The sequence below is a fragment of the Trichophyton benhamiae genome (assembly GCF_000151125.1).
Source record: "Trichophyton benhamiae CBS 112371 chromosome Unknown Abenha-F-W-21b08.fp109, whole genome shotgun sequence".
Taxonomy (NCBI): Eukaryota; Fungi; Ascomycota; class Eurotiomycetes; order Onygenales; family Arthrodermataceae; genus Trichophyton; species Trichophyton benhamiae.
In genome coordinates, this window is record NW_003315096.1 from 390,306 (window position 1) to 415,810 (window position 25,505).

Genomic DNA, 25,505 nt, shown 5'->3' on the forward strand with positions numbered 1-25,505 from the left:
GCGCTCTCCTTTTTCGGCTGACCATCTCTACCTTCCTTGATTCCCTTATTCCTGTCTATTTATTTTTCTACTATCCACTGTCTACTTAATAACCAAGCAGCCTTTTCCCTCCATCAGGCACCACGTGACATGACTGCCCCCCAACCCTTTTTCGCCTCTTTCGTAGCCAAAATCTTTCTATTCTCTGGTATTTTCTTCGTTATTCTGGCTTGCAGGAATCACCTGGATCTCTGTCACCGTCTACCAGGCCCAGCGCTCGGGGTGGTTATGCTTCCGCACCGCCGGACTCTGCGTCATCATGTTCTAGTCTATCCAGTCTATCTATCTATCTCTTAGTTATCTATTATCTACGGGCCTTATCTAAATAAAAAACATGAACTAACTAGTCAACATCCACGCCCCACCTAAAACCAGATAGTTAAACCGTTTATTTTTGGTATCAAACTGCTTCGTCAACCCCAGAGACTCCAGACTACCTTGCTGGTGTTTCTCTGCTTGCGCACCGAATAACTAGCATTTTTGTTTGCTGGAAGCCTTTGCACTGGCTAGGCAAGGCAAAAGCACGATCATCTGCAAGACACAGCGATCGCAGAGGGGTTTGGGCTGTCTGTTCCCTGTCTGGACCTCCGCCCTCCCTGACGCCGATTTCAACTTCTTCTAAACAGCCGATAACCCGAATGAGCTTAAGATGAGTGGCAAGAACACACAGCCAGCGGCGGGAGAAGCAGGTCAAGAAGCTGTCATTTCGCCTCGGTTAAGCTCTGATTCACGGTCGTCGTCTTCTCGGAGCTCGTCGCTGCGGCGAGAGCCCGCAAAACTGTCCCACCGCCAGAGTCTTGGTGACTCTCTCAGAGGCGTCCCGTCTTCGCCTCGAGCCCGTCGGCAACCTTCGTTCACTCAAGCTGCTGTCCAGAGCCTGATAGATAACCCCCCCTCGCATGCAGCTGCCGATCCAGCTTTCTCTGGTCGAGATTGGACGCAGATTTCAATTGGCGAATTGGTGCAGCCCGTTGATCTAAAGTTTGTGGACGCAGACACTTCGATTGAAGATGCTACGAATGTATGCGTTGCTCTTTTCCCATTGCTGTATATGACATTGACTAACAGGTGGGCTATTCATATATATATAGCTTCTCATCGAGTCCAGTGCGCACTCACTGCTTATCCGAGAATCTCCAGGCTCCTCTACTGCAGCCGGTACATTCGGCTATGCTGACCTTAATGCATACCTCCTCCTCGTTGTGGGATTGATACAGCCAAGTCATGAAGAACAGGCGGCGTCTCTACGCGAGCTCGCGAGGAGAGCAAGGGAAGGGGAGAAAATCCCGCTCAAGGACGTCAAGGGACTTGGAATGCAAGAACCCCTCACCACTATGCCGCAGTCTACCAATCTAATGACTGCTGTTGAAACGTTTGGAGGAGGCGTGCATCGCATCATTGTGGTGAAGGAAGGTACTACAGAGGTAATTGGGGTGTTTACTCAATGGAAATTGGTCAAGTTCCTTTGGGAGAACGGGCGTAGTTTCCCGGTTATTGAGCAATTATACCCGCAACATCTGAGAGAGCTGAGGCTAGGCTCGCACTGTGTGGTATCAATCAAGTTAGTACTATTTCCAGTCCAAGACAGCATACTTTACTCAATCTTCGTGAGCTAACTGGTACGTTACAGCGGAGATCGGCCACTGTGTCATGCATTGGAACTGATGAACAACGAAGGAGTTTCATCCCTTGCGGTGGTTGACAATCAATGGAATGTTGTTGGCAACATATCTGTTGTCGACGTCAAGGTTAGTGCCATCATTTCAACTTTCAGACTACGGAGCACTAATCAACGGTAACATCTAGCTTTTGACAAAATCTACATCGCTCCCCTTGCTTCACAATACCTGCATTCATTTCATCTCAGTTATCTTATCTACTCGTGGTATAACAGAAGGACAGGACTCCTTCCCAGTCTTCCACATTAACCCGCAGTCCACTCTTGCCCATACAGTTGCCAAACTCGTTGCCACCCGTTCTCACAGGTAAGCTTTAACTTAGTTATAAGCCTCGGTGGCATGGTTCAGAAGATTAACTTACCTTATTCAAACTAGAATGTGGGTTACTGATCCTCACTCACCGGCCTCATCTACACCATCTACACCGTCACACTCCTCTACCAACATTCCTTTAGGATCAGCCCCAAACCATACCAGCAGCATTGCCGGGCCTGCCGTGGGCAGTACTGGGGCTTCTCTGCCTTCTCCCCCACCGACCAATGTTGCCTCAGGCAACAATGGCAATAACCATCCACAGAACGGGAATGGACATGCACGTCCTACCCATAACCCCATTTCACCTTTCCAGTACCCTCAAACAGCATCTTCAGCACATTACCCTTCCTTCGGCACCTCTCCTCCATCCTTTACAGCATCCATATCTACTTCGATCCCTGCCTCGGCACTCCCAGGAGCTAGCTTATCCGGTCGTCTTGTTGGGGTTGTCAGTTTGACTGATATCCTCAACCTTTATGCCAGGGCCAGCGGACTATACCCTACAGATCCTAATGCTAACCGCACTCGGAGGCGACGCAGCAGCAGCTCCAGTCTCAATTTCAGGAAAAGCGGAGAACTGGCAAGGGAGCTGTGGAATCGTCCATAGCTCTCCTATTTTGGTGTGAGGGTGTTTCTATTTTGATATATTTTTTTCCTTGGCCGCACTTATTCTTCTTACTTCGCAGCTCATTCATCTCTACTTGAGGTATTATTTGCGTGATTATCCTCACTGCGATATTGAGTGGTCCGGTTGAGCAGTGGATCTCAACATATTGTGGTCAAAAGCATCGAAACAACGAAAAAAAAAAAATTGACTCTGATGAGATATGACTGAAGTCGTCTATCCTTGGATATTTTGGATAACATTATGATTGAAATTTACTCCCAGTTATCTCGCACTTTTCAACATGTTAATAGTTTCTCTTTTTCACTTCCATTAAGTAGTTTAAACAAACGGATACCAACGACACAACCCAGTTTATAAGGACGATCTTGCTATTTTCATTGAAGAGCATCGTGCCAAACAACTATTCTATTCGCGAGCCAAACCTAATATATCTATTCTTTTTTACGAGCTAATCTCTCTTTTATTATTTTTATATATATATTTAATGCTTCTTTGCAGTAAACATTTCCCACCCTATACTTCCGTCCTTGCCTTCTTTTTCCGTAATCTCCTCCACGGCCTTGACGAGATCATAGCTGATCTTCGCCGAAACAACGCTATCTTGCTTATAATCAGGATGCTTTGCAACGAACTCTCGTATCCATTTAGCATTGGTCCAAAGAGAACCATCTGCACGACGACGGATAAGGTCTAGATACTTGGCTAGGGCGCATCTCGTCTCGACATCGACGTTGAGGCTGTCCAAGTACGATTCAACAAGCGGAATGAGACCCGGGAACCCATCTGGGGAACCGTTGATGATATCATTGACACTCATGAGGGTGTATTCCGATTCAATGGGCTGTAAGAGTGGAGAAGACGGCGTTGTTGAGGGCGGTGGTGAGGGTGTCGAGCCACCTGGCGGTGACGAGGGACGAGATTGCTGATGACGCTGCGATCTCGGGTACCGATGCGGGAAGGGATCCTTGCGGAAATAAAACTTCTCGTCAAGCACCGCGTTACGTGCGTGGGCAGTCTCCATGTTCTCAGTAGTTCGGGGTATGGGAATGTAGAAGTTTAGGTCAAAGCTAAGTATGGCGCGGGTGATGAGAACCATGAAGATGCTGAAGGCGGCGTTTTCGAAATCGGTGATTTGGATTTCCATGGGCCGGAACTCGACGCGCCAGCCTATGTCGTTGTCGGCGGGTGGGGGTTTGAAGCGGATGTGTTGCCAGTTGGTTGATTGGAGGTTCTCGAAGTGGTCTGTCTTGGTAAGGTCGAGTTCCTGGAGATCTTCGTTGAAAATGACGATGGGGTCGCGGATGAATAGGTGGGCGAAGTGGGTTGCGAGGAGCTCGTCCATGCCGCCATCCATCAGCTTCTTTTTGATGTCTTCGTCGATTACCAGGTCGGGGTCCATGTACTCTGGCCGTAGATGGGGGTCTTGTGATATATAAGTTGAGTTTGACGCATATCTCGATTTCGGGATGCGCCATCTATCGTTCTTAAGGGGCTGTATAGGGTTGTTAGTCTTGCTGCATTGTATGGGATGGTTAATCGTAAGTAAAAGGGAAGGAAGACTGACAACTTCTCCTAGCTCCTCTCGCGTTCTGCAATCAACCGCATTGCCGATCTGGTTCCACCTGACGTCGGTGTCGACGAGGAATCCCTTATATATAGGCGTTGCCCCGGTCAGGGCCAACATTATAGGTCCCAGGGGGCTGAGTTGATCGTATAATTTCCTCCCCTCGGTGATGTTTTTGCATTGGAAAGTAATTTGTAGACAACAGCTGCCCATGCCAAAGGCCATGGCATCCATGTACACATTACCTTCCTTTGCAGCTCCGTTCCGTACATCGTCATCTTCTGGCCATTTATGCAAGTCGTAATTGACGGTAGGATCCTTGAAAGGCCATGGGGTATTTGTGTCTCTGAACACTGGCACGTTCAACTCGACCTTCCTCCCTCTGCGCGAACGGATGTTGGCTGCCAGAGTCGGGAACCTGATGTGAGGGTTTGCTATCTCGTCAGGAACGAACTGCGAGCGTAGAGCTGGGCCTGACAGAGGGTATGATGGCAATGTAAAATCATCACTGCACCCTAGGCGGGGGAATGTAGTGAGTGTGATGGGGTATTCGTTTGCAGCCATGTGATTTTTGGCCGTAACTCGCCTGGTAATGTTAGATTCAATCTCACGATAGAAGCAAAGGCGAGATGGGCTGTCGTACCTCCATTTCATGTTGGACTCTACCTTGAGTAGCTCCTTGAAGCCGATTCCCCATGGTTTCCCCGGTGTGGCTTCGAGCATGAAACGGCCGAATTCAGGATGGAATGTCGGCAGAGGCTCCTTTCTATACCGGCAAGTCAGAAATCACCCTTGAACATAAGAATAGACTTGAAATTATCGGGTAGGTCGTACTCTGAAGCATCTCCGTTGACAGCAGCTCTCTTGGACAGTTCTGCATCCTGCGCAAGCGCCTTGAGAATCTCTGCCTGGCACAGAGACAGCCGTACTTTTTCCTCCTTATCGTCAACCGCAACGACGAGATATTCGACCTAGCAAAGAACCCCCGTCAGTAGCTGTATTAACCAACTTTCGTCTCCAGCAGCATCCATCCCACATACCTCGTCACCCCACAGCAGCGCATCCCGTTCCTTTCCCCGGGCCTTCTTCCATATGGCGAGTAGTTGCTGCGGCACAAAACATCAGACTAAAGCCGCAACTTTCGAGCGAGAGAGTCGTTTTCTTCCTGCACCTGCACGACGCAGAGAGGCAGAAGCGAAGCGGACAAGACGGAGGGCAATACCTCGATACCCCATTCCCTCACCTGGCCGGCTCTCTCCTTTGCTTCCGGCCATGCCAGTGGTGTGCCAAGCGCGCTGCCAGTCCGATTGTCAATTAGCAGATCATTTTTACGGAAGAATGGGGAGGAAAGATGAAGCGGCCCGTACAGTAAACCCATAGCGGCGAGGATGTCAACCGGTCGTGCAGCAGTGCTCAGGGAGAAGACATCGCAGACATAACAGTGAATATAAATGATTTATCTGGTAAAATATAGAGCGTACAACACGAGGGGGGGATAGTTATCGTTCCTGTTGCGCCGGCGGCCGAACTTATACTTCGCTCTTGTTTGGCCGGATGGATTAATAAGCGCGGTTATTTTCTCGGACGTAAAAAGGCGAAGGCGAAGAAGACGAAGACGAAGAAGAAGAAGATGAAGGACAAGGCGAAGAAGAAAGGAGATGACGATGGCGAAGGAGCAGAGGCATGGGGAGGGCGTAGGGGTTGGTAGGGACGTTTTATATGATGATTCCATCAGCAGAAGGCCTTCTTCCTCATCCTGGTCGACGGACGAACCTTTGCAGGCCCTCGGGGATGCTTAGAGATCAATAACTAACCCTGGAGGCAAGGGATGGGCCTGGCACAAGGGAGGCCTCTCCTCTCTGTGCATAAGTATGTGATATGGTAGGCAGTGAGAGCCCTGAGCCGAGAGAGTCCCCTGAGATAGCATCTTACGTCTCGTCCTGCTCCCGCCTGGCCATCTTGTACCTTCACTCAGGCGCTTACCGACCGTTATAAACGAACATCTACGCCGGTACTGCAAGTTTACTGTCAAATATCCGCGGCAAGGATGGGTAGCGGACTACAGGCGGGTGAAAAAGATAGCTTCCGCGAGCCGTCAGCCCGACGGACAGCCTTCGTCTGGCTTTTGATTTATCAGCATCTCCTCAGCCGTGCTTTATTTAGCTTATCTTGCATGGTCTTGTTCTGGCTTCTTTTTGCTTCTGTGCGTGGTGCGTCTCCAGGGCCAGCGTGGATGGTTGCTTGGGCGGGCTTGATATGGGATTCCCGGGGTTGGAGGCTTATGGGACGTCTTTCTTTTGATATCTCTGATATTTTCTGATAGATTGGATAGAGAGGAACTGCGTCTATCATGCCGGCAGTCCCAGGGGAAAGAAGAAAAAAAGATTAACATCGAGTAATACACACTGCTTCCGCACTCTCCGTCTCCGTTTCTTTCTGCGTCTCGCTTTTCTCTATGATCGTACAGAGCCGCCGCAGCTCATCTCATCGACTGGGCTGGACTGTCTAGTTGCTTCGTGCACCTCCCTTGGCCGCCCGCAGCTCGTCCATCTTCGCTACTCGCTTCTTGAACTCCTCGTACTGGCATTTCTCGTAGCTGTGTCGTTCGTTCTGTCGTAGTCGTCAGCATCTCTCCTCGCCTTCACATTGGACAATGGACAATGGACAATGGGTGTGTGTGTGTGTGTGTGTGTGTGTGTGTGTCTGGTCTACCTCGCACTTCCACGGGAGATAGTACTCCTCATATCGGCATCGGTTCAGCGGTATCAACAGGTGTGCGCAGCTGTCTCTGTAGGCGATTGGAAGACGAGCATTGGACATCTCTTCCCGCGTAGCCACTGTCCTCTCTGTCAGCGTCTTCTCCTTCATCCGCAGCTTCTTCACCGTGGGAACTCACGTCTGGCGTCCGCCACCTTCGCTGACTCTGCGGCCGTCATGGTTCTCTGCTGTACTGTATATGATTCTGCGATGCAACAGGCTCAATGGATCGTCCCGCGGTGTCTCTTCTCTTCTTCCTCTTCGTCCTCTTTCGTCGTCTTCCATCGTCTTCTGTCTTGAGGTCCCGTCGGCTGCAAGTTCGCGGCCAAAGGTTCTTCCGGCCTCAACCTCCCGGAACGCCGTCGCGTCTTGCTCGTCTTCTTCGCTGCCGGCGCCTTTTTTTCTTCTTCCAAACGCGACGAGACGTTAATTATCTTAATTGGAATTTGCTAACGACACTCAGAGCGAGCGCTGGGATCGGACGGCCGGGCTGAGGTGGACAGGTGCAGCAGCCTCTAGTTACTCCGGGAAGCCTGCAGCATGCCAGCGACAAGCGGTATTGTCTAAGACCTGCGACCACACACTGCCTGCCTTGCCTACTAAGACTGGCCTACACCTTCTGCGCCTCTGCAACGGTTAAATACCCGCCGTCTTAGGCTCTTTGGACTTGCGACTGCGGCGGCCTGCGGAAGGACGATAGGCTGCGATGGCCTCTTCAGCCGGCAATGAAGGGCACATCTACTCTGCTACGTACAGCAATGTCGGTTTCTTCTCTTGCTTCTCTTCCTTCTCTTCCCCCTCCCCTCACTGTTCCTTTGGCCTGTATGGACACTTCAAGACTGACTGGCTGTCTGTGTGTTATAGGTCCCGGTCTACGAATACAAGTTGGGAACTGAGAATGTGATGAGACGGCGGGTGGACGACTGGGTTAACGCGACTCATATTCTGAAAGCTGCCGGCCTGGACAAGCCGTCAAGAACTCGTATCCTCGAGCGTGATGTCCAGCGCGGAGTCCACGAGAAGATCCAGGGTGGCTACGGGAAATATCAAGGTCACTCTCGCCCCCCTTGCTTGCTGTTGGAAGATCCTGCTGTACTCCCTGTACTGACATACTGCAGGAACATGGATACCTCTGGCCGAAGCTCGAGCTCTGGCGGACAAGAACAATGTCCTGGACAAGCTACGGCCCCTGTTCGACTTCATGACCGGCGACACCAGCCCTCCTCCGGCACCAAAACATTCCGCTGCAGCATCCAAACCAAGAACACGGGGTGGAGGTGCTGGTAGCCGTCGTGGCGCGGCCGGTTCGACTCGTGGCTCCTTTTCAGCTGTCGGCCACCATATGCCTCCCGTACCACCTGCTGCACCACCTGCCAACTCGGCACCGGCTAGTTTTAACCAGGAACCACAGCAGCACCAGCACCAGCACCAGCAGTATGGCGTCAGCCAGTCCTTCAATGAGACCTCGTCGATAATGCAGGGAAGCCCCGAGGCCTCTTCCCTCATAGCGGATGAGGACCTGGCTCAGATGTCTCCCGAATCAACGCAGTCTCGCAAGCGAAAGAGGGGTGACAATGATGTCGCCATGAGCATCATAGAACAGAACCACATCCTATATGGAGACCAATTGCTGGACTATTTCATGACTGTTGGCGACGACCCAAGTGCCTCTCGTGTGCTTCCACCCGTGCCACCTACGCACTTTCAAGTGGACCGGCCGATCGATGACCAGGGTAACACTGCACTCCACTGGGCCTGCGCTATGGGTGATATTGATATCGTCAAGGATCTCATCAGCCGAGGTGCCGATGTGCGTGTTCGATCCAAGCACGACGAAACACCACTTGTCCGGGCTGTCTTGTTCACAAATAACTATGAGAAGCGCACGATGGGAGAGCTGGCGGACCTGCTACACAGCACTATAACGTTCCGTGACTGGTTTGGCGCAACCGTCTTTAACCATCTCGCCGCAACAACACGGAGTAAAGGCAAATGGAAGAGCTCTCGGTATTACTGCCAGACCCTGATCGATAAGCTTTCTCAAGTGTTTCCCAGGCACGAGATCTTGTTACTCCTTTCGTCGCAGGACGCGAATGGGGATACGGCCGCCCTGACTGCTGCGAAGAACGGATGCTACAGGCTTGCGACGACTCTCCTGGCACAATGCCCCGAAGCAGGCGACTTGCAGAACAGACACCACGAGACAGCCAACGAGGTGCTGATGGCTCTATACAAGCGGCGGAAGGAGAACCCCCCACCGCCTTCTTCCGTCACGTACGCTCAAGATATGGACGGTGATGCTGACTTTGCTGCCACTACACCCACGGCGGGTAACTACACTGGGTCAGCCGTTGCGACAGAGGCAACCAACGCGTTACTCGTTCGAATTGGATCTATAATGGCTGAAGCTAATAGGCGCCTTGCCCGCGCGTACGGAGAGGCCAAGACACCTCCACACAGCAGCAGTACCGGTACAGGCAGCGGAGAGGACATGACCAACCCCAAGGGCCTGTACGAGCAACTAGAATCCGACCGAGAGAACATCCGAAGTCAAATAGAAGCCTTGCAAGCTAAGGAAGAAGAAAGCGAAGACCTTGATGCCCAGCTAGCACGTTTCAACGAGATAAAAGCCAAGTACGAGTCATTACTGAACCAGACACACGACCTAGAACTTACTTCGTTATATGAATCAAACGGTATCACCGAAGACGCAGGTGACTCAGATGCAAACCATGAATTAGCACCAGAGGAAATGTTAGAACTTTACACGCTCGCCAACGAACTGGCTCAAGCACAAGCCGACCGGGACGACGCAGTGGCCCAACTCATCCGCCAAAGAGCAGACGCCGGCGTGAGCACTAAGCTGGACGTGCATCGGAAGCTGGTGTCACTAGCCACCGGTCTGGCGGAGGAGGAACTCGACCCAATGAGCAGCGAGCTGGCAGATGCCCTTGAATTTGACCGCGCCAACGAGAAGAGATCTGGTCCTGCTCCAAGCACGGCCGGACAACTAATGGCTACTTGTGAGCCGGACCCAGAATCTCCTGGTACAAGAAGTCGAAGCGTCAGTCGGAATGGCCATGACAGTATCGGCGGTGGCGGCAACAATAATGCCAACGAGACAACGAACGGGCTAGACAACGACCATGCTGTCGACGCTAACTCGGTAGCTTCCTGATTTTTTTTTTTTTTCTTTTCCCCATCTTTCTTGCATATAGGGCTAGGTGTTACATCTTTTTGTTTTTGTTACCTTTTCCTCGTTTAATGCTCGTTTGTTTCAATTGTCTCACCCGGTTGGCGCTTGCGGTTGGGGTCATGGTCCTGGTTATGGCGGCTGCATATCCCCTCGATTGGTTTTGTTTTTCTTTACTCCGGTCTTGAAACCAGGGGTAACAATGTACCTTTTACTTTCTTGTGTCTCATAGGCTGGAGGTATCCATCTGCCCGTCGGTCTGGCAGCCCGTCCCTATATCCTGACATGTATTTCTCATACTACTATGCAACTTACTACTGAATGAACCTACCGTTGATGAGTACCTTCTATGCCATCCCCCGTAGTGGCCCCGGCTTACCGCTAACCCCAGAGCCGCCCCTACCCCATCTCCAACCAACCCACCAACCTCATCGTCTCACTGCACACTCCTTCTCTCTCCTAACTCTCTCCTAACTCTCCCCTACCATCGCCGCCGCTTCCTTTGTTCCCGCGTGATATCAACTTTATATCGCAAGGCCTTCCCTTCCTCTGATTGGCCCCAAGCCCGGCGCTAAACTGCGGTTTCTCGCGCGCGCTAGTCCAAAAGCAGCTTAGCGCGCGTCTCTTTTTGCCTTTTTCCCCTTTTGAGCCAAAACTGCAACTTTCTTCTTCGTCCGCCTCGACTTCAACTTCGCTTCTTCAACTTCTCTTCTTCCTCTCTTCTTCTTCTTCTTCATCCTCCATCTTCCATCCTCATCCTCATCCTCATCCTCACTTCTTGTTCTTTCTCTCTCTCTTCTCTCTTCTCTCTCTCTGTTCCTCTCTCGCTCTCGCTCTCTCGTGCATCTCTGCGTTCAAAAAGAAAAAAAGACAACTTCTCTTCGTTCCTTTTCGCCTGCTCTGCTAGCCGGACGACCAACGCTCCAGCGACGACCGCCACGCCCACGTCAACCGCTGTCGTGTGCGAGTCATCTCGCTCCATCACCTTCACCACCGCAAAACCACCTCCCAGATAATACTTTCACCCTCCTCCGACCGCTTTCATATCTTTTATCTTTTTCTTTTCTTTTCTTGGACCACAGCAGACGTTTTCGCGCGTACCCTGTACCGTTGAACAAAAGACAGGCCCGTTTTCCTTCAAAACCGACTTTCGTGTCCCCGGTAGACCCTGCTTGCTACGCTGTAGCCCTGTTTTTGGTTGCTTTCTTTGCTTTTTCCTCGGTTGTTTCGCCCGCTCTTTCGAGATCCTGCACCGGGAAAACATTGCCAACGTCCAACACCCATAGCGTCCAGCATCGTTATATTCAACATTCGTCGATCCTCGTCCTTTGAAAGTCGATAGTAAGCTCTGTCGGTTGAAACGCATCCGGATACTCCGTCTTTCTCTGCTCGTCCTCTTGTGTTTACTTGCATCTGCATCTGTTTACTTGCTTGTGTTCTGCGTTCATTTGGTCCTTACTGCCTGTATTCCCTTCTGGTACACGCTGTACTCGTTTTTCGACCTCGTGTTCTCACACCCTTCGGTCTAAAGCTCACGCGAGGCTTGCAGAGCATCCTCGTCGTCACGAACTTCGGTCTTTCGTCCTCCTTTCAGCGACAAATTGAACCTACGGCCGCGTTGATTCACCTGTAAATTTTTTCTTCCCTCCTAATTTGGTTCCATTACCCTTCATTTTCTCATTCTATCTCCTTTTTATCTTACCTCTTTTTGGCTCTGGTGAGTTCTCACTGCTCTGTTGATGCATCTTGACCAATCGCTAACAGCCCACATAGCCGGAACTCGTAACGGACCCTTCATTACATACACCTTAATCGCCTAATCGTGACATCTACCTTGAACCTTGCGACTTGTCGGACCTACCCGGCACATCTCGTTACTTAATTCTCGGTCTAATCTTTTTCTCTTCACACCACCAACCTCGTCACCCGATCGATCTCTTGCAAGGCACTGGTGCATATACGAACTAAAAAAAATATTTGATATCTGATTTGCTTCTTTTATCACCTCTCGAATCTTTGATGACTACGAGCATGGACACTGGCGGTCTTGCTCAAATGACTTACAACAACATGTCCCTCAACACCTCTTCTCTCGGCGTTCCCGGATCTGGATTTGCTTCTCGGGGTAAAGGTTCTCATATCAAACGACTCAGCGTTCCACACCCATCTAAACTCGATCAGCGAGATGATGCTCACGGATCCATTTCAACTCCACGTACGAGCCGTTCTCACCTGCTTGCTGGGTTGAGGACTGCCCCCAAGCAACCTACCACTCCATCTACCGCTCCACTGATGCAGGAACATCCTCATCAGAATGGCTTTGGTGGGATGCAAAATTACGGTGGCCACTCCAACGCGTACCTCGGTGGAGTTCCCCAAACTGCTACGGGGGTGTCGTTTAACCATTCAAAGTCTTACAGCAGCGGAAACGCTGCTCAGACATATGGGCAGATGTACTCTCTTCCCGAACATGTCCTAGCTCCCCCGGCTCTCGATCATATTCTTGAAGAAAATGGTGAGCCCATGGATGAGGCCCTATATGCAGAGCTAGTCTCTACCAATTTGTACCTCGCCGCTCAGCAACAGCGTCTTCAACAGCAGCTAGCCAGCGTTACTGCTGCTGCTCAACAGTTCCAGGCTCTTCACATCGGAACTCCTATGCATTCCACCCATGCACAGGCTCTTCAGCAGCAACAACAGCAGCTCTTCTCCCCGCTTCCTACCATGGGATTCTATCAACAGCAGGCCCAGCATGGAATGCAGCCCGTTGTGCACCCTGTACCCGGAAAGCCCGGCGTGTTCTCAGTGTACAATCCAATGACTGGACAGCAGAGCTACGTGGTAGACAATAGCGTCTACGATGAGGTGCCGCTGTCTGCCGCACCAACTACGTCGACTTACGAAGACCAGATTCGCTCTCCAGTGGAGTCTCACGCAAGCAACGGTGGCTTCCATGCACACACTAATGGCAACTCGAATGGTCACACGAACGGAAACACGCCCTCGATGTTCCGCACTTCCGCCCGTGTCTCTCCACCTCCAACGGAATCACGTCAGTCTCCCGTCCGCAATCACTCTTCGACCCCATCTACCCGCAACCCGACACCGCCTCGTGAGGCTCAGTCTCAAGTGCAGCCCCAGCAGCAAGCCCGTCAATCCCCTCCTCTTCAGTCTCCGGCACCTGGTATCAAGCGTGACCACAAGAAGTCGCTGTCTTTGGCCGTCAAGCTTATCAACGAAACCACTCGATCTGGTAACAATGGCGCTTCTACGCCTAAGTCAGCAATGTTCCCACAGACCCCTGCTTCTGCAGGACCTGGTACCTTTGGACCTGGTCAAAACCGTGCTGGAGAGCATGCAATTCGTCAGCCCCGTGGACCACCACCGCTTGAGGAACTCGTTGCCAAGCCCACGACGAAGCATGAGGGAAGCAAGAACTTTGCCACTCGCCAACGCCGTAGGGCCGTACACAGCCTTGTGCGTGCTAGACTAGAGCGGAACACTTCCACATCTACATCCAACGGCAACTCCCACAGCACAGGCAGCGTGACTCCTTCCAGTGAACATGGAAACGAGCATGAGGGTGAGGGTGAATTTTCCTTCTCGCCATCCGATGGTGATGCTGATAGCAGCTCCTCCCTCTCTGGCCGACGAAGCCTAGGAAGCCTGCGTGCTGCTGCCAATGGAGCCATTGGATCAGAAAGGAAGCAGGTTGCTGGCCCCACGAATAATGGAGCCGGGGAGCTCGATGCCGGTCGCAGGAAGATGCCAATCATGGTTCTGTCCAACGCGGAGAAAAGAAAGAGCACTGTTATGTAACCCTCCTCAGCCCTGGTATCTGGCGTGGAGAAGCTCTTTTCAAAATATATTCGGCGCATATGACATGGGACGCAATTATTATCTGTTTATTCATCTTTTCTATTTCGTCTCCGTTTAGGGTGCGTGATTTATTAGCCAATATGGTTATAAGCGTGCGTGCAAGCAACTTTAGCCACCGCTAAACTGGTATCTTGATTTACTGCCTTTGCTTTCTAACTGGGAATAATCCCTTGTCTCCTTGTTCGCTTCTCTGCATTCGTTTCTGATACTTTTATGTTCCTATGCCTGCCTACCTCCCTCGGCCTTTCCCATCTGTGCCTCTGCGCATGATTTTGAGCGAGTTGATCTCTTGCTTGTCCATTCTTTCATCAGTCAAAGTTGTCATTTTGATCTGGTTTCGCTTTTCTTTTGTCAGCGGAGCGTTGAGCAAAAGCTAAGCTGGCAGGATGGAATGATGGTATGGTATGGCAGGAAGTGGTTTGGATGAGATGAAATTGTTTTTAATGAATTAAAGAAATCAAGATAGCATTGTGTTGACTTGCCGTACATTCGTATTTCATCCTACAGTACTAATCCAGACCGAGTATTTGGGGAAGGTAGCTAGCCGTGGTCGTTGCACAGGAGTACAGTGTACCATGTGGCAGGCGGATAGCCGCTCCAGGGAGTACACTCAGCTTGGCCGACCTGACGGCCTGTATATCTGTTTAACCTGATATTCGATTCCTCCGAGATTTGAACTCGAGGCACGGCGAGGAGATTAATCCCTAGAGTAAAGTTACTTGAGCCTCATCCCGATCCCTCGAAGCTTAGTCAAATAGGGTTCTCCCCGCAACCTACGACCTCAACCCGTCCTATCGACATAACTGACCTATTTTCACTGTTGGCCTAATTTAGGAGGAAAAAACCCTTGTATTCTGCGAGATTTGTATACGGAGTATATAAACGACGAACTCATTACGTACTACTAGCATGATTTCTCTCGTTGGCTTCGATCTTGACGCTACCTTGCCCTCAGACAATAGCCATTGCTGGACCCCATGGGAGAGACACTCGCAAGCTACTCGCAGTGGAACATGTCGCAGTTATTTCTGGGGGTGACTGGCTTTGGTTTCAGAAGCAGGTCGCTAGCCGTCTTCCACCACGAGCCACCTATCAAAACTCTGCCTGATACCCGCGACCGGCATGAAGTTTTCTAAACACTAAGGCGGAGAACAGAAAGCAATATATGCTGGACTCTTTGATGATGAAACTAAGAAGCTGATTCTAAACTGCTTTCGATCAAGCCTTAGAAGCAACTGGGTTTAATGCAGAGCAGGCTTGGGGAAACTGCATCGGGTACCGTGGTAGCTGGATCGCCATCTAGGCACTTAGGACAAGAAGCACCATCCGTGCTAAAGAAATCCGGGATCCCGATTTTGGCAAGCGAGAAGTAATTCAGGCGGATTTACGGAAGCGCCTCCGTGACGTTTCAATCAACATGGAGGGAGGGAGGGCGCAACTCCCATTGCCGTTACCCGGAAAGGGGTCGACAAGGTATACGGGCTGAAAAAGTTCAGCGAAGCAGGCAACACACCTCTTGATCATATGATGATGCCATATTTCCACGGAGAATGATTACCGAGATAGGCAGCTTGGCTTGAAGACCGTTTGCGTTAAAGATCCAAATGGCACCCTTGCTGCCACCGCTGCAATGATTGTCTGCTTGTAGTAACCAGGGGCCTTGGATTTTGGCAAACGATATGGAAGTTTTGCAAGTAACAGCAACATTGAGGTGGATATAGGGCTATGCGTGCATCAGGTGGACGAGGATGTGACTGGATACAGAAGCAAGTATTCCCAACAGGACTAAGTTACATGTTAACGTACCTTCTAACTCATGCACTTTGATCCCAAGAGACAGCTACAGCTGAGAACAAGAGGCTTGACCTTGACAGTTTAATACTAGCCTTGGATGACCATGCATAATATATCCCCATGATCTTCGCAATGGAGCTTCCTAGGCTCGTTTGATGTATCAGGAGCTGGTGTGGGAACCGGAGCAGGGGATTGGCGTTTGCACAACAGCTTGATGGTCAGGTCCCACCCCCGTTACATCTCTGTTACCCAAGATATTGGATAAATACTCCATATTTGCTTGCATGCGCATCATAAGCTGCTGATATTTTATATTTCCTTGGGCTCATGTAGGACAGGTTGAATCATGCCACGAGCTTCTTTTCTTCCAGGCTGGCCATAGCTTGTTCCTGTGAGTCATCCGCCACACCTGTTCTGGAGACTGGTTACGCCAGCTTCCCACAGGCCGGAGCGGCCGAGACGCTGTTATGCACCCTCCCGAAGATCGTATCCATAAGGTTCGAGATATGTCTAGATATCAAAAAGGGGAAAAAAAGGGTCTCGCTTAATGCGGTTTGTTTGTACCTGTTTATGTAATCCACATGCCAAGATTCTAGAACCCGGCGCTTACTTCTTCCATGCGTCGCTTGTTTTGCGCTTCGCCAAACTTCAATTTCAACTTCATCTATCGTCGGATTCTTGTCTGCATCGGGCTGTTGGCCAGCTTCAGTCCGGGCAGCTGGCTGAAAAATTCGCTGACTGGCAGCGATCAGCCCCTTTTATTGTGTGATGTTCAGGGTGACTTGCGATAAGGATGTCGTGACTAACTGTGTTCTAGGAGATGGTCCAGATCTACAGTATGAATGGAACCCGTGGATCCGTCGTCCAAAACTAACCTTCGTCTGAACTGCCGAAAGTCAGACCCTCACCCCCCCCGTTGCCACCGCACACAGCTGTGCAGGAGCTATATTTGTACTCCGTGCTATATTTGTTGGGTTGTCCTAAGAAAAAAAAATTTTTTTTCTTAACGCGCGCAGGATGCGAGATAAGGGACTTAGAGTCTCAAAGAGCTTGGGCATCAAGACTAATCAGTGGAGCGAAAGTCTCTGCTTCGGTGGAACTGATATCTATAGCTACGGAGAAAAGCTCCATTTATGACCCCGTGTGGAAATGTGTGGCAGGGAATTCGCCATCTAGCCGCGGGACGGTTTTAATCCAGTCAATTCCCGGTGTATGTCAGCTTCCTTGGAATCCTCAAGGTACGAAGCTCTGTTATCATATATTATGATATCAAATCCCTGCCACCGCTGGGGCGAATCGTCGGATTTGCTGATCTATCAATGTTGGCCAATGCGCAGGGTCTTCCACGCAAGCTTCCAGGGCCCGATACAATCGGTGTGCAACCATTCAGCTCTGGTAACTAGAATTGTATGACCCGCCCGGGTCGACCGGAGATACCGCATTTGACCCTTATCAGCTTGGACCTACTATAACGGCCTTATCACACGGCTACTGGTGAGTGCTTTGGTGCGCTTGTAATCCCATTCCTGGGATTCACTTGTCTGCGCGGCCCCACTGCATGCTAAGCGGTATTTCTTTTTTTCTCTTTTCTTTTCCTTTTCAAACTCTTTGCGCTACAAGCCCGTTTGTCCATCTATAACTGCTCCTTGCGACGGTTGTGGCGAACGGGTACATGGAACGCCATCTAGACCGATGGCAGTGACTGATAGACAGGACAGCTGCTATCCTGCTGATCGAGTTTTCAGTTTCTGCCTCTTCTGCTCATTATTTATTTTGATTCTCGCACACACTTCTCCTCAACATATACCCGAATCAACCTGATAAGACACACAGACTAAATGTTTAACACTACCGCAGCTGATTATCTCGTTTTTTTTCTGCTACTGTGTGGTTGAGACTTCACAACTCTTCCTCACTGTGCTGCAGTTCTATTCTTAACTACTCTTGCCGATTATGGCAGACTGGCCTCGCCAGCCAAAACACTTCCCCAACTCCAATCCATTTACATCGAGCAACTATGCTGCCCCTAATTCAGAACGGCGGCCACAGCAGGAGCCTTCGCCAAAAACCTCACCCCGACTGGGCCCTGCAATCCATGTCAGAGATATGAGCAACACAAGTGACAGCAGTGAGACCAGAGGACGACCTTCCCATCGAGTTCAATTTACTCTTGGGTCGGATGGATCGGACGCGAGTCCGGAAGACATCCCTCTGCGAGATTATATGGATAATTCTCCTCCCTCTGAGCCTCAGGTGCCTGCGTTTGTCCACCGGCCGTCCCTTCCTACATTTAAGTCCTCTGACTTCCTCCCCATGTACAATACTCGGGATTCACTCTCTGCACAATCCTCCCCGGGAGCAAGCCCTATTGTGACCCCCCTTGGCAGCCCTGGGAGGCCTCCGGACTCAATATCAGAAGCCCAGTCAACAGAATCTTCAAAAACCAAAAACAGGGCAATCCAGACAGCTTACGAGAAGGCTCAAAGTCTCGCTTCACAGGTTCGAAGAGCATCATATTTCCATCGTCGCCGGAGGTCCGATGAGGAATCGTTATCGCAGGATCTAATTGAGCCCCGTCATGAAGGACGGCATTATTTGAGACGGTCGAGGACTGGATCTAAAGCAGCCTATGAGCATGAGCACGACCGAGAACGGCAGTTCACACTTCGTGCTGAGGAAGCCAGCGAAATTGTGAAGAATATTCGCGCCAAAGCGGAACCCAAGGACAGGCGGCATTATTCTATCGATACACAGTCCAGCGGTTCCCAGTCACCACCTGTACAGCATGGGCGAAGTATTCTGACAGATATTCTTCGATTGGGCCAACTTCACGAGGCAGAAGCAAACCGTACATCTCAGCAGCAGGTTCCAACGCCGCAAGCCAATGCCTCTCCTCTCCTTGCACCCCATAGTGCTCCCACCTCGGGAAAAACAACACCGGGGAAATCTACCCCCCGGCCGAAATGGTATGAGAAAAACAAAAATCCTTCCGCACTGTCACTTAACACTCTCGGCTCGGAAGCCACTTTGACCGGAGGTGGTTCAGGCGCTGGATCCGCAGGACGGCCAGAGCTTAAACGATCTCGAAGCAGCGGCTTGATGGTCAATGCAGTCAAGAAGATATGCAACAAACCACGTCTAGAAGATGAAATTCGTCTCACAGTGCATATTGCGGAGACCATTTCTCGACAACGGTACCTTGAGAAGCTATGCGAGGCCTTGATGGCCTATGGGGCACCAACCCATCGTCTCGAGGAGTGCCTAAGAATGACGTCTCGTGTGCTTGAGCTTGATGCCCAGTTCCTATATCTCCCTGGTTGCATGTTCGTTTCATTCAATGATTCATCCACACACACTACCAGTTTGAAACTGCAGCGTTGCGACCAAGGTGTTGACTTGGGCAAGCTACAAGATGTCCATCAGATATACAAAGACGTGGTGCACGATATGATTGGCGTTGAGGAAGCAATGCAGCTCCTGGAAGAAGTCAAGACTGAGAAACCAAGATACAATGTATTGACATTGATATTTCTGTTTGGGCTTGCCAGTGCTGCTGTTGGGCCCTTTGCGTTCACTGGCCGTGTGATTGATCTCCCGGTCTCCTTTGCCCTCGGCTGTATACTGGGAGCGCTCAAGTACATTGCCGTTCCACGCTCTCGTCTATATGCCAATATCTTCGAGCTCACTGCCGCCTTGCTCCTCTCGTTCCTCTCTCGTGCCATTGGAAGCATCCGACATGGCCCGGGTGATGATCGTCTCTTCTGTTTTCCCGCGCTCGCACAGTCCTCTATCGCCCTTATACTACCAGGCTTCATGGTCCTGTGCAGCAGTCTCGAGCTACAGTCGCAAAATATCCTCGCCGGCTCGGTACGACTGGTTTATGCGATTATTTACTCCCTTGTACTTGGTTTTGGAATGATGCTGGGCACGACCTTTTACGGCAAAATCGACCACAACGCTAGTTCAGCGTATATCTGCCCTACCAGCCCCAACCGAAACGAATATGCCCATAATTTCCCGTCCGTGATAGCATTCACCATCTGTCTGACGCTGATTAACCAAGCGAAATGGAAGCAAGTGCCTGTCATGGCTATCTTCTCCTTTATCGGCTATCTGGTGAACTTCTTTACCAGCAAGGCGTTCCCGCATAACCTACAGATAGCGAACTGCATGGGCGCCTTTGCCATCGGGATCATGGGCAATCTCTACAGTCGACTTGGCCACGGCCTGGCTGCCGCGGCCATGCTTCCAGGAATACTGGTCCAGGTGCCCTCCGGATTGGCAGCAAGCGGATCTCTGGTCTCAGGTCTTGCGTTTGCCAACCAGGCCAACTCAGCAGGCCAGCAGACAGCTGCTAACCAGACGATGAGCACTGCAAGTTCAACGATAGCAAGTGCAACCTCCGCAGCCACGACAGCAATAGCATCTGCTCTGGCCGGCCATCCTGGTGGGTCTGGCTACCCTGGTGATCCAGCTTTCCAGGATCTAGCAGCTCGGATTGGAACGAACAAAGTGTACGGTGATGTTGTTTTTGATTTAGCATATGCGATGATTCAAGTGAGCATTTCCACAACGGTTGGGCTATTTCTTGCAGCGTTGATTATTTACCCCGAGGGAAAAAGGAGAAGCGAGCTCTTCAGCTTTTGATATGTGTTTGGTGTTTCGACGACGGTTCTGGTCCTCTTTTCTTTGCACTTTTGCCTTCAATAGTTAGGGTTTTCCATAATTTACATATACACAGCGTGGGTTATTTTTTCGGAGCTTGCACATACATTGTTATGGGAAAGATAGGATTAATACGATAATGAATAATATACCCAACCTCCATCCATCCTTGAATGTCAAATATGTATACGGAATACACTTGCCTTTCCCCCCCCCCCCCCCCTCCTACCCCCTCCTATACAAATATGCGCTCGCTGCATCCCGCCATACCTTGGTGGTTGCTATTCATGTTCTGAATCCCCATCCACCAGCGGGCCACAGATGACGTCAAGCCACGGCGCTGATGGCGCAGAGTCTGGAGCGCTGCCCGTCGATCGCAGCCTCGTCTGCATCGCTGAATGGTTTCATCTCCCACTCAAGGGCCCGCTGGCGAAGCAACAAGCCCAACCAGCCCTCCCCAACCAGCCAGTGACGAAGGCCATCACAGCGCTGCTGAGCCACTTGGTCCCCACGCTGATCTATCATGCGACTGCGACCCGACGAGGGGCAGAGAGGGGCAGCGAAGGGACGGACGCACTGTATGTACATTTTGTCGAACTACCGGCCAGCAGCGGGAAGCGAGGAAAAGAACACACCCATGCCCATGCCCATGTACATAACGCCTGTGGCTTGCTGCAGGGAGACGGGAGGAATCAGAAGGAAGGGATATGCATGTGTTCAATCGATCGAATCGAGGCTCTGCGTGCTGCCGGTGGCGATGGCTTGACGGCATCTTCACCCCTCTGTAAGCCAGTTATATGGTACGCTATGGAAGTATGTTGCTGGGTATACGGGGGTACTGCGAGCTTGCCCCTCCCCCTTCCTACCGGATGGCCCGAAGGGATGCCCTGATCGTGAGAAGGGAAGTTATGTGACGGTACTTACTCCGTAAACTAGGCAGCTCGGTGGGAGATTAGCATAACTAAGTAATCTGCTCGGTTCCATCGTGGTGGGTTTTGCTGAAGTATTTAAGCTGGTGCTGGGCCCCTTTCCTCCCCCCTCCCTGAGCTGGAAATCTTTCACAATCAAGATAAATTCATCTGCTTCGGTGAGTGGTTGTGTTCAACCTTGCCCCTGATCCAGCTGTCGGACTTGCAGAGCTAGCTAACCTTGCCATTGGTGCTGTTAGATATTCGCATCTTACCCTTACCATTTAAAAGACCTTACACGTCGTTAACTACACGCTTCCAATCACAATGGATTTCGTCAACAAGATGACCGGTGGCGGCAGCAAGGAGGGCAGCGGCAGCAGCCAGAACGATATGATCAACAAGGGTACGCTGTTCTTCTCCTGCTAGTGGCTTTGAATAGGCGTATTCTAATGGGGATGTGTTGTTGCAGGCATCGATGCTGGTCAGAAGCAGTTCCTCAAGGCTGGCGAGGGCGCCAACGACAACATCAACAAGGGTGAGATAGCTAGACCACAGCTAGCCAGCACTGAGGAGACCGTTCAATGACTGATTCTTATCATAACAGGCATCGATACTGCCCAGACTGCCTTCTTGGGCGCCACCAAGTCTGAGCAGAAGGGCGAGGAGAAGCCAACCGAGGAGAAGAAGTAGGTTGGTGATCGATGATCCCCAGGAAACATCGGAAACCAGGTAAGCTGCTGCCCATGATCTTTTCTGTTGCAAGAGAGACATGTTGGCTGACTTGGGGGAATTGTTTTTCATAGTCCAAGTGAGCCTTTTCTATGTATGAATTGGTATACATAGTTATATAAATCTGGCATCTGGTTAGCCACTTGCACTGCTTAATATAAACAGCATTTCCCATTGAAAGATATAAAAACGATATCCCATGGTATCCTTGAGATCCCCCCAAAATGATCTTCTCCCCTCTTTCCTTTCTGTTTATTTTTGATGTAGATCTGGCATCGACCTTCTCCCGAGATATCTCCAGCCTCAAGCCGTAGTGATTTTTTTGAGTATTTAACTTATACTAACGAACGACTAAGCGGTGGCCCGATGACCTAGTTAGTTATTGAACCCGGTCCAAGGAACAAGAAAGCGATATCCATCTCAAAAAGAGCCGGGGGTGGGAAACGCGCAAACTAGAGAATTAATTCAAGATATGCACCATTCGCCATCCGCGTCAACCAACCCCCTGCCTGGCCCTTCGCCCGTCCGTATCAGAGGGTCTTTCTCCGGCGTGGCTTGTCTGGGGTTTCCCTGCCAATAGAGACCAGCCATGTCGACATGACTGGAGTGTCCCTTTATCCATTATTATAACATCTTGCATAGTTTATGCCTCTCTCTCTCTCTCTCTCTCTCTCTCTCTCTCTCTCTCTCTCTCTCTCTCTCTTCATACGCTTTGAGAGACCGTCCCATAAACAAAGTAGAGCCCCTCCATCGATGTCCCCCTCTATATACAGCATGCATGAGAGTGGAGAGACGCTGCGGCTGCACCTCACCTGGACTGGCCTCTCTTTCGTTTCTTTTGCCCACGAACGGGATCTTTCTCGCCCTATCTTGCTCTTGCGGCCTTCTCTAAAACTAGTTATCTCCTCCCTTTGCTTTTCTCTCTCTCCAATCTTTCCGACCCAAGTTACTCCGTAATCTTGCGGAGAAGCAAAAGGCTTTTCCCCTCACTTAGCTCGTAGGACGACGGATGGTGGATGGCGGAGGGACTGGTTGGCTGGCTGGCTGGCTTGCCGTGGGCTGAACTGGAGGACCGCGTCAACCGATGATGTTGGCTTTGTGGCATGAGTGAAGTCATCGTTCAACGCAGGGCAGCGAGCAGAGTGGACCAGGCTGCATCGGCCAACGACGGCCTTGAGTTCTTTTTCTTTCCCCCCGTTGATAGCTTTTGCTGTCTGCTGCAGCGGTTTTCGCGTTTGATGTCTGTCTGTCAACGGAGGGAGGGAGGGAGGTCGAGAGATGTACGGAGTATAGCATGAGTGGACAGGAGACAGGAGGGCGGCATCAGTCCGAGGCGCAGAGAGTTACTCGTGCAGCGCAGATGATTGACACCGGGTTCGTTCTTGTCCTGCCTGCTGGTCTGCTGCCTGCTGCTGGGAATCCGACAGGCTTTCTTTCTGCTCGCCTGCTGGCCGTCAACCGTCCGTCATGAGGGTGTGGCGCATCCCGGCCCTTACCTGGCTGTCGCTGGCCTTAACTGGGCCTTAGCTGGGCTTTAACTGGAGCCTTTAACTGGAGCCTTTAACTGGAGCCCGCCTGGCCTTAACTGAACTCTGGCCCTATCCGCCCCCATCCTCCCCCCCATCGCCGCCCCTAAACCTCCCCTATGACTCCCCTAAAGAACCCCTACGAACCCCCCCCCAGAGTGTCCGGCCTTGAGATCCCCGACGGGAAGCCCTCAACCCAGCTAGTTAGGACAGGAGAAGCGCTTCGTGTCGCTCAGCCGCACCCCGTGTCTAGTTGACTAGTTAGCAATTTAGCTATCGATAAACGAGCCCGCTGCTGCTGCTGCTGCTGCTAATTATATGCAATAATATAATAAGAACTTCTCGCCTTCGTATCTCTTCGTCTTCATCCTCGTCTTTCTTCTCTCCCTGCGTCTCCTTGTCTCCTTTTTTCCCTCCTTGCGCTCTTCTCGCTCTTCGCGCTCCTTGCAAATGGATCCCAGCCTTGTCACTCCCTGCAGGCGCTCCTAGACGAATAACTCGCAGACGAGCACTAGGGCCTATATATAGAATAAAAAAAAAAAAAAAGATTCCCGAAAAGGGACCCTGCTCACGGCGCCCTCTCTTTGCTTTTGGGGGTTTGCAGGAGAAGCGTTGTTTTTTTTTTTTTTATTTGATTGTTTTATTTTATTTTTCTCTTACTTTGTTTGATCCTCCCGCGAAAACAACAACATCGACAGCAACATAAAATCCAGAACCTCGACCTCCCTCCCTACGCCTGCCCGCCGGCCTTGTTTCTTCTCTGCTGCTGCACCTCTTCCCCGTCGTATGCATGTCCCTCTCCTTCTCCACCCGTCTTTTCCGACGTTAATTGATCGCGGAAGTCGGTGAAGTTCGTCCACCGCCATCGACCGAGCATCCCCCGGGCGAGCCTTGTCCTTTATACGACCACCGCCAACAAAACACCCTCTGCCGCACAAACAAAAAAAAAAAAACCGTTCGACAGGTCACAGGCCGCCTGGATACCTGAATGGACTCGTACCAGCCTCTATGACCTTGCAATCATAGCTGACAGAGGCCCCCGTTCGACTGCTGCCATCCCGTAGCCTCCGCAGCCGCCCAGAGAGCAGAAAACCTCAAACTCGACTCCGGCCTCTCTCCTCCTCCTCCTCCTCCCTTCAGCCCCGACGATGGTCCGCCTACCGCTTCCTCACCGGCGCAGTGGGAACCGTTCCCCCAAGATTGGCGCTGCCTCTTCTCAAGATGACCTCTCTGCCTCCTCGACCGGGACTTCCGAGACCAAATACCCGTTGATCTTGAAGACGCAGGTTATCAGCGTACGTCCCGGGCTCAGATAACCACCACCTCTTTATTACCTCCTTCCGGGGCAGGCTGTAAGGCTGTGATATCTAATCTGACACCGGTGCTGATCTTTTTAACCGTCTAGGGCCGCAATCTAGCTGCAAAGGATAGGAATGGCATGAGTGATCCCGTACGTGAATCCCTGTCCAACAGGCAATTTTACTAATCCCCCCCCCCCCCCCCACTCCCCTGGTTGGAATACCCCAGCTAACCTGACCTCCCGCTTCTCCAGTACCTGGTGGTCACGCTAGGTCATGCAAGAGAGTCCACCCCGACAATCAGCAAGACTCTGAACCCAGAGTGGAACGTCTGCTTTGATCTGCCGATTGTTGGAGTCCCGCTGCTCGAATGCGTCTGTTGGGATAAGGATAGGTTTGGCAAGGATTACATGGGCGAGTTTGATATCGCACTGGAAGATATATTCTCAAATGGCCAGGTTCAGCAGGAGGTACGCATGTCGATCCTCTAGTCAAACTATTATATTTCATTGCTACCCCATACGAGAA

General features: G+C 51.1%; 8 protein-coding genes across 8 annotated transcripts; 5 read left to right on the forward strand and 3 right to left on the reverse strand.

Annotated features, from left to right (window-relative positions):
• Positions 1-688: 688 nt before the first annotated feature.
• ARB_01252 (uncharacterized protein) lies at positions 689-2,640 on the forward strand (the record flags this gene model as incomplete). The annotated part of the gene is made up of 5 exons (XM_003012593.1): positions 689-1,060; positions 1,131-1,600; positions 1,670-1,787; positions 1,846-2,024; positions 2,094-2,640. 5 exons carry the CDS (start codon positions 689-691, stop codon positions 2,638-2,640), a joined length of 1,686 nt encoding a protein of 561 aa, XP_003012639.1.
• A 502-nt stretch (positions 2,641-3,142) lies between these two features.
• On the reverse strand, positions 3,143-5,603 carry ARB_01253 (uncharacterized protein; the record flags this gene model as incomplete). Its single annotated transcript, XM_003012594.1, has 4 exons — positions 3,143-4,991; positions 5,060-5,196; positions 5,266-5,331; positions 5,469-5,603. 4 exons carry the CDS (start codon positions 5,601-5,603, stop codon positions 3,143-3,145), a joined length of 2,187 nt encoding a protein of 728 aa, XP_003012640.1.
• A 2,085-nt stretch (positions 5,604-7,688) lies between these two features.
• On the forward strand, positions 7,689-10,160 carry ARB_01254 (uncharacterized protein; the record flags this gene model as incomplete). Its single annotated transcript, XM_003012595.1, has 3 exons — positions 7,689-7,835; positions 7,868-8,033; positions 8,101-10,160. 3 exons carry the CDS (start codon positions 7,689-7,691, stop codon positions 10,158-10,160), a joined length of 2,373 nt encoding a protein of 790 aa, XP_003012641.1.
• A 626-nt stretch (positions 10,161-10,786) lies between these two features.
• ARB_01255 (uncharacterized protein) lies at positions 10,787-11,157 on the reverse strand (the record flags this gene model as incomplete). Its single annotated transcript, XM_003012596.1, has 2 exons — positions 10,787-10,906; positions 10,951-11,157. 2 exons carry the CDS (start codon positions 11,155-11,157, stop codon positions 10,787-10,789), a joined length of 327 nt encoding a protein of 108 aa, XP_003012642.1.
• A 1,049-nt stretch (positions 11,158-12,206) lies between these two features.
• Positions 12,207-13,994, forward strand: ARB_01256 (uncharacterized protein; the record flags this gene model as incomplete). Its single annotated transcript, XM_003012597.1, has 1 exon — positions 12,207-13,994. One exon carries the CDS (start codon positions 12,207-12,209, stop codon positions 13,992-13,994), a length of 1,788 nt encoding a protein of 595 aa, XP_003012643.1.
• Positions 13,995-17,801: 3,807 nt separating this feature from the next.
• ARB_01257 (DUF1212 domain membrane protein) lies at positions 17,802-20,495 on the forward strand (the record flags this gene model as incomplete). Its single annotated transcript, XM_003012598.1, has 1 exon — positions 17,802-20,495. One exon carries the CDS (start codon positions 17,802-17,804, stop codon positions 20,493-20,495), a length of 2,694 nt encoding a protein of 897 aa, XP_003012644.1.
• A 1,220-nt stretch (positions 20,496-21,715) lies between these two features.
• ARB_01258 (uncharacterized protein) lies at positions 21,716-22,265 on the reverse strand (the record flags this gene model as incomplete). The annotated part of the gene is made up of 2 exons (XM_003012599.1): positions 21,716-21,968; positions 22,099-22,265. 2 exons carry the CDS (start codon positions 22,263-22,265, stop codon positions 21,716-21,718), a joined length of 420 nt encoding a protein of 139 aa, XP_003012645.1.
• Positions 22,266-24,827: 2,562 nt separating this feature from the next.
• On the forward strand, positions 24,828-25,447 carry ARB_01259 (uncharacterized protein; the record flags this gene model as incomplete). Its single annotated transcript, XM_003012600.1, has 3 exons — positions 24,828-24,974; positions 25,085-25,129; positions 25,232-25,447. Coding segments are annotated over 3 exons (408 nt in total), but the record flags the coding sequence as incomplete, so codon positions are not given.
• Positions 25,448-25,505: the final 58 nt, after the last annotated feature.